At 35.3% G+C, this 13180-nt stretch overlaps 2 protein-coding genes across 2 annotated transcripts in view; one reads left to right on the top strand and one right to left on the bottom strand.

The window, feature by feature from the left end:
* Positions 1–1182: 1182 nt before the first annotated feature.
* On the top strand, positions 1183–2522 carry LOC132705438 (uncharacterized). The gene is made up of 2 exons (XM_060676029.1): positions 1183–1765; positions 2094–2522. The coding sequence occupies exons 1-2, from the start codon at positions 1261–1263 to the stop codon at positions 2510–2512; spliced, it is 924 nt and encodes a 307-aa protein (XP_060532012.1). The 5' UTR covers positions 1183–1260; the 3' UTR covers positions 2513–2522.
* Positions 2523–2934: 412 nt separating this feature from the next.
* LOC132703896 (myosin-I heavy chain-like) overlaps positions 2935–13180 on the bottom strand; it is a 29545-nt gene continuing 19299 nt past the window's right edge. Inside the window, exons 10-25 of the mRNA XM_060673416.1 lie at positions 12337–12808; positions 11674–12237; positions 11388–11617; positions 11017–11324; positions 10593–10961; positions 9698–10057; positions 9406–9635; positions 9164–9350; positions 8601–8765; positions 7341–7776; positions 6953–7285; positions 6398–6904; positions 6020–6318; positions 5719–5958; positions 5405–5665; positions 2935–5304 (exon numbers count right to left, since the gene is read on the bottom strand). Of these exons, the coding sequence (XP_060529399.1) occupies positions 5215–5304; positions 5405–5665; positions 5719–5958; positions 6020–6318; positions 6398–6904; positions 6953–7285; positions 7341–7776; positions 8601–8765; positions 9164–9350; positions 9406–9635; positions 9698–10057; positions 10593–10961; positions 11017–11324; positions 11388–11617; positions 11674–12237; positions 12337–12808 (5051 nt within the window). The 3' untranslated portion in view covers positions 2935–5214. The remainder of the gene's footprint in view (positions 5305–5404; positions 5666–5718; positions 5959–6019; positions 6319–6397; positions 6905–6952; positions 7286–7340; positions 7777–8600; positions 8766–9163; positions 9351–9405; positions 9636–9697; positions 10058–10592; positions 10962–11016; positions 11325–11387; positions 11618–11673; positions 12238–12336; positions 12809–13180) is intronic.

Genomic DNA, 13180 nt, shown 5'->3' with positions numbered 1-13180 from the left:
TTCACTATTTAAGTTACACATTCTGTGCAATAAATATATTATTTTGTCCCAGATTAGTGTAAGCTCTAGGAAGTTCAAAAGTGATATTATTCCTTGTTAAATATGTAGGCACAATAAATTTTAATTTACTAATTAGAAGAGAACAATCAATTCTGCTCCAAACCATTTTATATAAAAACATTGCTTCAGCAACTTTTCTTTTTTAATAAATATCATGCTTTTTATTATAAAGATACCTCAAAAAGTACTTCTGAATCGTTTCTAATTCATTTTTATATACCGAATAATACTAACTCTAAATAATCGAACAAATCTCGAGAATACCCTTACATACGCATTGTACAGATTTCCTTTATTTTGAATACCGCAAGAATTTCAAACCACAAAGTCACATTTGTGATATGTCGATAGGTTTTCGAAAGAAAACAGCTAAGTTAATTGCTACCACTTTATACCACTCATACAAAGTTCTCTTCCATGAGGACCGCGCGTGTCCACGTCGTCGTCTTCGCGGGAAGTGTCACTTTACACGTCAGTTTCGTTTCCCATGAATCCGAGTCACTTCGGACATTTCCGGGATTTTCCTGCACGGATTTGGGAGCATTTCTCATCCTTTGAATTTTGACGTTTGTCAATTCTAACGGTCATGTCAGTGAATGTATTCGTGTTGTTTTGCGAAAACGTACCCAAAAACTAACCGTAGTAGAAATAGTACAGTATCCAACAAGTTCGGTAAACTTTTTAATTCACTCGTTTATTAAAAACTCGCTCCGCTCGTGTCAAATAAACTCGTGAGTCAAATACACCGCACTTGTTGCATAATATACTGTAAGTCAGCCCTATATTAAGCAGTAGCTCCGCTCATGCCAAATAAACTCATCACTCAAATGCCGTTTGTTGCATTAGCCGATTAAAGTTTGCCGGATTGTAGGGGGGATTCATTGCCCGGTTGACCCTGACGAGGGTTCGCAAATATCGTTGGCCAGGAACAAGGAATGGAAGTATTCATATGGCAAACAAACTCTCGATTTTGACGATTTTCTTTATTCTACCGCGAACGTTGCAAGAGGGCGTGTTCTAGGTCGAGTCACACGGAGGAGAGAGAAGAACGCGCAGTCGCTAGTGTGCTTCGTGACCTGGGCGAATGGTTAGGATGTGACTGGGTATGAGGCGCCACAAAAGTAAAGAAGAGAAGTATTGTGTTGAATTCCATTTTTCAAAACTCGTAACAAAAATATTTTTCTTTTTAAGTTATCTAGAATGGTAAGCGAAGAATCGCAAACCCTTATTAAACAACCGGATGATGTTGATATTACCAGTGACTGGAATTATTTTTTAACTCATCATGATAGTGAAATACACAAAATACCGCACTATTTTGATTTAAAACAGTGGACTCCTAATAACGTTTATCGAGCAAGGGTCAGTCATGTCTTTAGCCCTTCACATTTTTGGATTGTGACACTTGAACGGGAACTTGATTGTTTTCATATGTACCTTCACAATTTTTACACAAAAAATAAAGACCATTATAGAGTACCTATTTCCCACATCAAAAAAGGGATGTATTCTGTAGCATATACTGAGGGTTCATACTACCGAGGTAGAATTACTAATGTACCTCATCAGATGTGCAACAAAACATGGGCATTTGTTTACCTACTAGATTTTGGATATATGGCCAAAGTTGGGCTGGATGACATTTATTTCTTTACCAAAAAATTGTACAGAGTTCCGCAATTTGCTATACGTGCGACGTTAGCTGGTAAGTCTTCAAGTCGTAAATTTGTATGTCTAGTTTTATTAGAAAATTGCCTCATAATCAAGAATAATTTAGTTATTAGTTGGCTCCAAGCAATTCATTAAAACAAATTAAAGCAAGGAGTGATACTCAAAAGTATTTTTGTTTTAAATTTGACACTATAAAAAATTGAAAATTATAAGCTAATAAGACAAAACTTTATAAGGTCTTTATGATTGAAAGTCAAGCAAGGAAGCTTCTCTTAAATTCTAATAGCAAACTTTTTTTAATAGCCTGTACAAATGTCTAATTTCGTTTGCCTAGAGAGTCATTTTTGTTTAATATTTTTTAGGCATAGGTCCATTAAATTTAATTAACTGGTCCCCCGAAGTTGTTGCCCATTTTTGCCAGTTGGCAAATGCAAGAAAAATATTAATGGTTCAAATCAGACAAATAGATTCCATTAACAAAACTCTTATTGTCAGACTTGCAGAATACAATTATGACACACTTCAGGTGGAGGATGTTATTAATCAACTAGTAGTGGATAATATGGCAAAGCAGCTTACAATGATTGATTTAAAGGAATTAAAACACTTGGCAAAAAGAAGGAGAGCTATGGGTAGCAGGACTAAAATAAAATTTAGGTTTTTATGTCCATCCTTTGATGATATTGAATATGCCAAATTTCCTGATGCTTTAGTGGCTATTGATTATTTAAGAAAGATGCAAGATGATTCTTTATTTAGAGATTTAACTCTCAAGAACTAAAGTATTATAAGCAACAAAAAATACTTCATATAAATAAATGTTTTTATATTGTATTGTTTTATTGATGTCAATTGTTTTACCCAAATTGGCAATAATCAAGTTTTAACATTCGTTGAACATGGTAAGTAATTATTTAATAAAATCTGTAATGCAACTGAAACATTTTGGAAAATATTTTTCCAAGACATCCTGCCAAATGTAAAGATTGATCCCCAGGCAACCTTTAAAATGATGAATAAAATTAACCATCCTACTCACAACTGCATGCTAATCAAAGCTCGGGCAATGTTATTTTTATGAAAATAGATTTTGCGCTGGCAAAATATGACTAATGATGGACAAAAACAATTTAATCAGAATTATTTAGCATTTAAGGAGGAAACTGAATTAAATTAAAGATTTTAAAAGTTTTTATTGTAATATCTGTATTATGAATGTATATTTAAAAAAACTTACAAAAGCTTTACAAAATAAATATAAAACCAAATTCTTTTCCGCATCAGTGTCAGCATTATCCAATAATGAAAAACACCAAAGTCAAAAAAGATAATCACACAAAAATTCACTCACCTTTGGTCATTATCAAACTTTTCTAGAAATTTTATAATTCTTTGTCGCCATGTGTAATTGGCGAATCGGTAACAATTTTGGTCTACTTCAAATCCCTCAGTCTCAACTAATCATAATAACATAAAGGTGAATGAATATAAAATATTCACAAAAAAATGTGCGTACATAGTTCAACATCTGTACATTAACTTACTTCAGTAATATATACATTTGACTAGTCTGCAGCTTAACATTTTGTATATAATATAAATATGGTCGAACAATGTTAAATTCTATATGTCAATTTTCTTTAAGAATGGTCAAAATATTTTTTCACGTGCAACTTTTCAAAAATGAATTTTTTTTACTGAAAAAAAAAAGTTTAAAACTGATACGAGTGTAACTCGGTGATGGCTTATCTTATGCGGTTATGCTTATAACCGCATAAGTTATAATACTCGGCAATATGTTTCCATATGACAAATAATATGCTTTTAAAAATATTACTGCAAATGATAACATTTGATATAACATTCTCGCTACTCAGTCTTTTTACAAGTGGCTAGTCCAACATGGTTAATTAATTTTATACAATCTCTGTGTTATAAATTTAAATCCTAATTAACTACATTCAAATATGTATTTCTCCTTGCATGTTTAGTTGTAGAGTTTTTTTTTGACTTTTTCACAAAATTTATCAAGAATTAAATTTACTGTATTACCTGGATGAGAAGATAGTTTAAACAAACTACTACAACTATTGAGAGAACGAAGTGTAGGTACATCTATGTTTGCTTGGAGCTAAGTGCCATGATATTCAAACATTAAAGAACTTTTTTATCTTTTCCAGTTTTACATGTTGGGATGATTTTTTGTTATAATAATAATTTAATTTTTAATTCCACTTCAAAATGTTGCATTCTAAAATACGAAAGTCATTGAAATTATGACGTGAAATTAAAAAGTAAGAAATTATTCTCTTATGATTTTAAGAGAAATGGGAGAATGCATGATAGGGAGAAGCTGTGGTCAGTCTGCCACATTCTTTAGTCAAGCAGCATCACATATTATTACCTTAAGGAAAAGGTTTTTTCTCGATTATTCGTCTTGTAGTAGTAACATACACAAATGTCCATAATGTGCAAAAATAAAACATTTCCTTGTGGATTCAAATCTAGAACTTGGGAAACATGATTTGGTTATGTAATTAAAATTTTATCATTACTTTTATTGAACTATTGAAATATTTTCAATTTGAATAAGCGCAATTCTTTTATTATACACAAATATATTTTTGGTTTTCCGCAAATAACTATTAGTACCGCCTTGCTATAGATATAACAGCAAACACTTTTTTAAAATTGTCTGCTTTTCCTGCTTAAAAATTTGAATTTCTTTAAGGGATCTGGCACTTATAAACTTAGTTAGGGCAATCAAATTTCGTGTGTAATTTATAGACCAGGTCAATTCTAATTCTAATGTTTTAAGAGTGGCAAAACGAAATACCTTAAACACTAAAATACCAATATTTCCAGAAGTTTGTTTCATTATGCTGTATTGCAACATTGCAGTTTTTTTGCAGCTTGTATCTGGTCAAGCAATCAATATGTGCAATATTCTGTTTCTATGGGCTGCATTTCTGTTCCCATGAAAAAAAAAACTATTTCAATATCATGAAAAATTCCAATAAATTACGTTTTTAGCACCCACAGATTGCACTTTTTGATGCCATTTGAAAGTTATTTTGCAGTATCGTGAAATTCGGGAAAATTTTTGAGATAAAATTTGAAAATTTCTCAAATACATTTAACAATTTAAATTTGTCTTCAAAATTTTCATTTTTTCAGCTCAACATGATGGTACACGTATTCAAATTTTATTTCTGCCTATTCTGCAAATTTGGAAAAGCATGCCCTTTTTGTTCACACCTTGTTGCTTTAGAAATTTGCGAATACAAGCTGTTCAGAATATTCCTTTATTTTGTATGACCAGGAAATTAAAACTGCTTAATTATAAGAATCAAGTGAGGTCAATTATAAATATACCTGCTATTACCAAATCCCCAGAAACAAAATATACGCGATATCGCACATGTTGGAACATGTTTAGCAATAGTCTGTACCAATAGTGTCATCTGCGAAAGTAACCCTCTTCTAGCTGGGTTGAGGAGGCACCAACGGAGCATGAGGATGTAGAGCACTAACTGGCCGACTTCGTGTCTGCTCTACTTTTCTCATCTCGACCTGTTACATTATAAAACACATCCATTAGTAACAAAAATTCCATTAAGAAGTCAGTAACAAAAACGAAAATTCAAAAAGATCTTTTGTAAGCACTCCTTACCATATTTTCATGAAGCACTTCCATATACTCCCTGATTAAAGTAGCGATTTGAAATGCTTGTGCGGTAGTAAGTATAACTTTGCTCTGCTTATGATTACTTCCGGTAATAATCATGAGGCAGTTTAGTGCGGGTGAATAACTAAGTATTCCGCTGTAGTCATAAGTGCAAAGTGTGTTGCGAGATCTGTGTTCCAAAAGGTGAAGCCCTTTTTGGTCGACGGCCAGCCACAATACGCGAGGCCAGTTAGACGTAAATGATTGCTGAAAGAGTACAACCTCCACTAAATTGTTACAAAATCCATTTGAAATTTTACCATAACGTCAAATATGGTTGCCTTGTGCAGAGGCCAGCTTTGTATCAAATTTAAGAACGCCTGTTTCGCCTCAGATGGGGTCATTCCCCTCAAAGATTGGTGATGCATTTGTACACCGTCTTGGGGTACTGTCGGAACCATCCTGGCTGGAAGACAGTGGCAAGCAATTGGTCTGTAATCATGTATGGTGTCATCAAAATCTCCTAACTCCAACTGAGCTTGCAGGGCTGTTAGCATCATCTACCAAATTAATGAGAACTCATCTTTTATGTTCCAGAACTTCTCACTTGATATTTCTTACCGCTTCCTTATCGGTTATTGGGAATCTGTCTGTCCTCAAATCATGTAGGACTTGATGATAAAGTAGTTCTTTTTCAACTGGATCATTAAGATTGATGTAGTTATCCATAAACAGATGTTTTTTAAATAGAAAGAAATGGTGTTGAGGCCTCGTTCTTTTTGCAGTTCCTGTATTATTGGTGGCATTTGCCGCTGCTGAAGCGGTTCTGTATCGTTCCCACTTTGCCATTACATCCGCCACCTTCTCCTCTGCTGCTAGACTTCTTTCTGAATTACCCAGTACTTCATATATAGCATAACCTAAATAGTAGAGAGGGATATGAATTAATCTCCAACCCTCTCTGAGTTGTTTAATATATATTATAATTGATTAACTGACCTCTGGCATCTGGAGTAAGCCCAATTTTATCCCTAACAGTTTCTAACACGTCACGAGCTGTTGCAGATGGATGAAACTCTACTGAATGATATTGTCCGTCCATAAAATGAAATCTGGCATATACAGGACGTCTATTAATGGTACATAGGATTTCTTCCCGTGACGGTGGCCACTGTCTTCTCCTTGTACCTTGTGTTTTGAGTAAACATTTTTCCGCGAATCTTGCATATTTTCCTTCTTCTGTAACATAATCTGATCCACACCTTTTGAGATGTGCTATTAAATATCGGCGGATGACTTTGTTAGGTGGGAGAACAACCGAACAAGATAAAGATAACAAGGCCCAATGGCGCAAATTAACCCTGGAATTCGGATCGGGGTGGTCTGTTGTCTGTTTCACTAATTGGAGGTAAAGTTCGCAAAGTAAAGAATCTTTTCTCATACAGCGTTCCAAGATAGTTTGCAGTAAGGACACATGCTCATCTTCAACCCTTCGAATTACCTCACCTAAAAAAAGCGCCTTACAAAAATTACGACACCAGTAGCGGTTATTACCATTTTGTCCTAATCCTGCATAAGTTAAGATAATTTGAAAGACCTGTAACATGATCTGTTCTTCTGCCTCGGGCATTCTACTTATACTTTGAGACAATGGTTGCCTGCTGAACGCCCAAAACGCGTAATGGAAGCCCTTATATGTTTCGCCAGTATCTCCACCGTGTTCTTGCCTTAATTTGTCCAACTTGTGTTTGCTCAGTCGGCGCAAAGTGTTTCGTAAAAAGCTACCGGAAGAGTCCATCGGTTTCCGAAGAATTTCATGATCTACTAGGGCCCTTCTGCAGTTTACAAGATTATGATACAAACGTACCCGATCTTCATTGGTAATACCTATAAAAAGAATATAATACGATTTGCTTCTCGCGTCGAACGGAATTTAACCTACTCTTGATTCGTTTTTGTGGGGTTTCACTCTCGGTTAGCCATCCCGCTAAAGACGGACAGTAACTAGCAATTAGAGATCCAATTTCATTTTTCTGTTTGGTTTCAAACACGTAACACTTGTGATTGTTTTCACCTATGTGCCTTTGAAGAGTCAGTGTAATGAAACTATCGCTAGGGTCCAACAAGATGCTTTCCACATCTTGATAGCGAAATTCATTTAAAACAAATTTATCGTCACTTTTGATTAGCATTATTCCTTCACAGTTCACGCCTAATATTAAAGCGTTTCCGTACGACCAATAACCCCGGTATGTGACGGGAAACATAGTGGTTCCGTAGAGGGGATACTGCATCACGCACGACAAATAAAGGGCTTTCGCTGTTAGCTCAGTTCGATTCGCGCCATACTGACGATGAGCTTGGGCGATGATGGGCACCTGGATATGTTATATATACAGGGTGGAGCAATAAGTGTCGCAAAGTACTAATATTTCCTTTACTTATCAATATTTTGAAAAATTGTTTTATCAAAACGTAATAATTTAAAAAATATTCTCAGTTATACAGGCTGTTTCAGAAAAGCGCCAAAGCACTCTACATATCCTTGACTATATCAGAATCCCCCCAAGAAATGTTTTGCAAATTTGAATGCAGCGGGAGAAAGTAGAAAATATTAAATGATCTCCTATACTCTCAACCTGCTGCTGCTAAAATATTAAAAATGGACCTCAAATGTATTTTTAAGGGTTTACTAAGCCTCCAGAGGAATTAATTGATGAGCATTAAACTAATTCCTCTCTGAATATTTAAATGGAACACTCCGTTATCCCTCTACCAGTTTTGTTAAGGTTAATGGTAACAGCTAAATAAGATAAAATAGGCAGATATAGAGTGTGTTTTAAGCTTGGTTTTAAGGTTCGTCAGGTTGGCAACATTTTAGACAACACCTGTATCAAATAGTTATTTATGAGCTTTTCTAAAATTTTCTTAGAAACTTCTTAGAGACATCGTGATATGCATAAAAATATGCTCTTCAATTGCCACGTTTTTATGGAATACCCAATATGATTGTATTGAAATATTTTTCAAAACTGTGATAAATACGGGATACATAATCAAAGTTTTGCTATCACGGCAGGAGCATCTTTTTATAAAATCGTTCAAAATAATATTTTTCTTATTGTTAAAACTATTTTCCTGCTAAATTTGATTCCTCAGATGTATCAGGTAATAATTATTGTTTATAATGTTCAAGACTTACCCATACATCATCGCCTCTAGTTTTAGAAATTCTGTAAGGTAAATAGGTATCAATATCCGTATAGTATTCGAGTTTATTGTTATCTTTGGGATTGCCTAGCGCCACCTGAGCCTGTAATCCAGCCAATTGCAGTGCCACTTTTTCTGTGACAGGAAAATCGTCGCACTAAAATATTTAACCAGGAACTCAATATCATCATCAATAAATTTCCTTATTTTTATTTTACAAAATTATCAATTCGAACAGCAGAAACTGTCGAGAGATTTTTTTGTGGAATTCAAATATGTAACTATAACACATAATTAAAATTATAGATATTAATACATTGTCATTAAAAATTTTAAATGAGTAAAAAGTTAAGTGTTAAGGAAAAATATTTCACTTAGTGAAAAAATTACTTTTACTTGAATCCGAGTTTCACTTTAAAGTAAGATGAATCGAAGGCAAGAATAAAATTCTTGTCTTTAATCTTTAAAATAAAATCATAAAAATATATTGTATAAATAATCACCCGTCTTCCCACCCCACCAAACAAAAAATAAATCAAAAAATTATCGATGTACCTTAACTATGCTATGTACAGCTTGAGCGTATAATAAATTAACCTCGACGGGATCTTGACTAAGTTCACGACTAGATTTGAACAACCTCCTTTTGAATATAAATCGGTTTTCACCTCCGGTAAGGCCCTGACCACTTCTTCGACCCAGCGTCGCCAGACCACCGGTCGGGGCCAGTTTGTTTTGGTTCCTAGAATTAACCATTCAATGCTATTACCTAGCGGAGCATTACATTGCAAACTTGCATTTCCCACTGCGCAATAATGTCATACAAATAATGGTGGGCTCGGACATGTTCTTCTCCATCCTGCCTACTTTGGTATATCGCCCAACCATCCAAATTTTTTAATCCAAGACGTTCGGCCAATTTTTTGGCTGCGTTACCGGCCGTGTCTGTTGGATGAACATCTATTGCTTTGGTGCGTCCATCCAAAAAGAAAAATCTACAAACTATTGTTCCCAATCTCTTCATTGCCTAAAAGAACATCATTGGAAAAAAAAAAGGTAAAAAGTAGTTTCAAAGACATTCTCTCTTACCGCTACTTCCACCGATGAGGGCGGATGCTCCCTTACAGTAATTTTATTGTTGTTACAATTATCCAAACACCACTGAACGTACTGGGTGATACGTCCACCTTGGGATAAATTTTTCTTGAGAAATGAAAGAAAATATCTGTAGAGCAATTTAGACGGTTGAAAGGCTACGACGCACAGACACAAGAGTAACCAGACCTTCTCGGTCGCCTCTGGGCTGGGATTATTAGTCGCTTGACGTATACATTGAACGAACACTTCATCTCGCAATTCTTCCCGTTCCAGCGCGTATCCAATGATGGATTGTATGACCTGTAGTTCCCTTTCGGCATTTAGTTCACCCCGAATGTACTTGGATAAGTCCTAGAAAATTATTCATCTTTATTTATTTAATTGCAATTGGATAAAGAGGGTAAAATTAAGAAGGTGCAAAAATATATGGGTTAACATATACAAAAAGGAACACTACTATTAGAAAATATATTCAACAAAACCTTAGCTTATGAATTCCTTTAATAATTTTGTTGTTATACCAAAGTAGACACAATAATAATTTAGGGTGGGTTTGATAAATTATGGCATTGCTTTGCTGCATCTTTGACGCCTGTATTACAAAATGACATATATTCTTCTGTAAATTTTGGTAATACGTTAAAATAATTTTCAAGAATTTTCTGGTAAGGCATTATTCTTCAATATAAGCATCTTAAGTTTCCCAATTACAATCTAATCCGTCTTAAACTGGTCCAAATGTTTTAAACAAAATAATGTTTGTCGTAGGAAGCTCTAGAAACCAAATTTCCATGTTTTTTTTTTAAACTGCGAGAAACTGTGAGGGCAGTAACGAAAAATATTTTAAATCATTCAATACACATTGAAACAAAGAAAAACTACTTACTCTAAATATAATACAAGCCACGTTCACATTGTCGGGATCATACATATGTATGTGCGAATTTGGAATAGTGGTGCCTTTGTAATACGTGACCATTTCATACTTAGGTATCATTTCGGAGCTCTGACGTTTTCTAGTCAACGTTGCAATAATCGTACCCTCGGGACTCCTTTCGTGAGCATTAAAATGAATATTGGCAAACTCGACCATGTCATAATGGAGATCGTCGATATTATTTTCCTTTTCGTTTGTTTCATTCAGTTCCTGTAGTTTCTTTTCGATTCTCACTTTTCGTCTTTGCTCGCGTTCTACATTATTTATATTTTCATGAAGGAGTTCATGGCTTTCCTTTTGATTTTTCCAATTCTGCGACTGCAGGGACAAGTATTTCATGGATTTTATTAAAATTGAAAACACTGTTACATACCAATGTACTGCTTGACCTAGAAACTTGAGGAGTAACCTTTGGACTTTCAGACGGCAACCTAGGAGGTGCTGGCAACGGTGGGGGCGATACGCAAACTGGTAAAGCTGATGGCTCTTCTCGCGGTAATACTGATTCATAGATAGGTTCTGTCCTGTTCTGGCACTCTTCTTTTTTATCGGGAGGTGCGGCTTCGGTTTCGGGAGATGACTGAAAGGCGGGAGGCGGAGGAGGTGGTGGTCCTGTGGGCTCCGGCAACGTAGGATGACCCATTTTGGGGGGGGTTGGCAATTGTTGCTCTTTAGCTAATCCTAAAAATAGTGGGGGTGCTGTTTGTCTACTGACTGGTTGAAAAAGTTTAATGTACTACATACCCTCCAGTTCCTGCTGAATTACAGTTTCCAGTTCAACATCTAGATCCTCAACAAGCTCATTCATTTTTTCACCAATTTCATCAATGATGTTATTGCGATTCTGGGGTTGAACGTCAGAAAGAAAAGCGAATAAATTATCTAGATCCACTGATTCTGTAACTGGTTCGGTTAATCGTGGTTTCAGTTGTTCAGCCATATGGGATAAAGCAGCTATTTCCTGTTCGGCAGCTCTATAACAAAAAAATTATAATTATCATAAAGGCCAGTTTTGAAACGGAGTGTTTACCTTTCACTCTCCTCCAACTCTCCATTCTGAAGGTGAGGCATATTGGTTTCTTGATCCTTTTGGTGCTCCCGCCTACTGATATCAGCTTCTCTAGCTTGCTTTTCCTTGCGTTCCATTTCTCTTTGTTTCCTTTCTTCCTCTAGCTTTTCCCTCTTCCGCATTTCCTCTTCTACTCTTCGCATTTCTCTTAGAGCTGCTGCCACCTCTCTGGCAAATACTCCGCGCAAATGACTCTGAATAACAATAGCGGCCCTTCTCTTTCTCAAAAACTCTATCCTTAATTTCCAACCCTTATAAGCGTGTTGAATTCTTAGGACCGCATTTCTTATTTTTAAAAACTCTCTCCTTGCTTTGTACTTTCGATAAGTCTTTTGTATTAAAATTGCTTTGGATTTGAGCATCTTGTTACGAGTGTCTTCCAACGGCTCGTGGACGTGAGATCTTAAGAACACTTTGGTTTTTCCCAACTGCCATTCGGTTTTCGGAAGTTTATACGATTCTATCAGATGCAGAGACGCGGTTTTTACGTCAGGAGGTAGGCGATTTTTTGATAAACAATGATATCTAAAAGTATAAACAAGATTTGGCTTCTGTACCCAACTTTATTTTCAATCCAAATATCTTACTAATTATACTTCTTAATTATATCATCGATTGTATTACCTTATTACAAAGTCTTCGTATGCCATGTGAATTGGAAAACCTTCTTTTCGTATTCTAATTATATCCAACATTCCTAAATATTTCAGCTGGTCGAGCACTAACGCGTCATCATAATCATTTGGGAGCTTGTCTTTATTTGGCTTAATGCATCGAACGTACCATGGGGTGGTCGACTGCAATACGTCAACCAGTGCCTGCAGTTGGTACCTGAATGTGTCAGAAACAGTGGGTTTTCCTTTACTAGTGCCTCGGGAGACAGTGTTCACTCCATTAGTAACTTGGACCTTTTGGGAAAGATCTTGGAATGTCGCCAAGTCTTGCACAAATTCGTTTGTGCTTCGAGATATAATGTCAAAAAATACATCTTGCTGAACGTCGCGATTTTTATCGACAAAGCCCTTTACATTGTAGGTCACACAACCGGCGTAGTGTTTAACACCGAATTCTGTTTCCCAACGACGCTTGTCGTCACCTAGATATACATGTTATATTTAAGGCTTAAGAAATTTCAACTTATCTCTTTGTTATATAATTTATTTCATGTTCCTGTTTTTTCGATAATTATTTTTTTTGCTATAGTTTAGACAAACTACGAAAAAAAAAAAGAAAAGAAAATGGTGGCACCAAAATGTGACATCATATAATATGAACTTTTTCGAAATTGGAAATATACACTTCAGATAAACAAACTAATGCAACCTACATGGATTTTGTGAGGCAAATTTTATTCAAAGTGGGATGGGTATTAATGGTTATTGTTTTCTTAGTCACTAAAGGGCTATAACTGTATGAGAATGTTGATTATTTTATTTCTAAATTTTTCCAATGTTTTCCACATTCTTTG

This window comes from Cylas formicarius, unplaced genomic scaffold (genome assembly GCF_029955315.1).
Source record: "Cylas formicarius isolate icCylForm1 unplaced genomic scaffold, icCylForm1.1 PGA_scaffold_10__41_contigs__length_53128322, whole genome shotgun sequence".
Lineage (NCBI taxonomy): Eukaryota > Metazoa > Arthropoda > Insecta > Coleoptera > Brentidae > Cylas > Cylas formicarius.
The sequence above is the reverse complement of the archived record's forward strand: the minus strand, read 5'-3'. Positions and strand labels throughout refer to the sequence as shown.

Coding starts and splice junctions, on each gene's coding strand:
- LOC132705438 (XM_060676029.1), top strand. CDS start 1,261: ATGGTAAGCGAAGAATCGCAAACCCTTATTAAACAACCGGATGATGTT. Junction 1,766..2,093: donor TATACGTGCGACGTTAGCTG/GTAAGTCTTCAA, acceptor AATATTTTTTAG/GCATAGGTCCATTAAATTTA.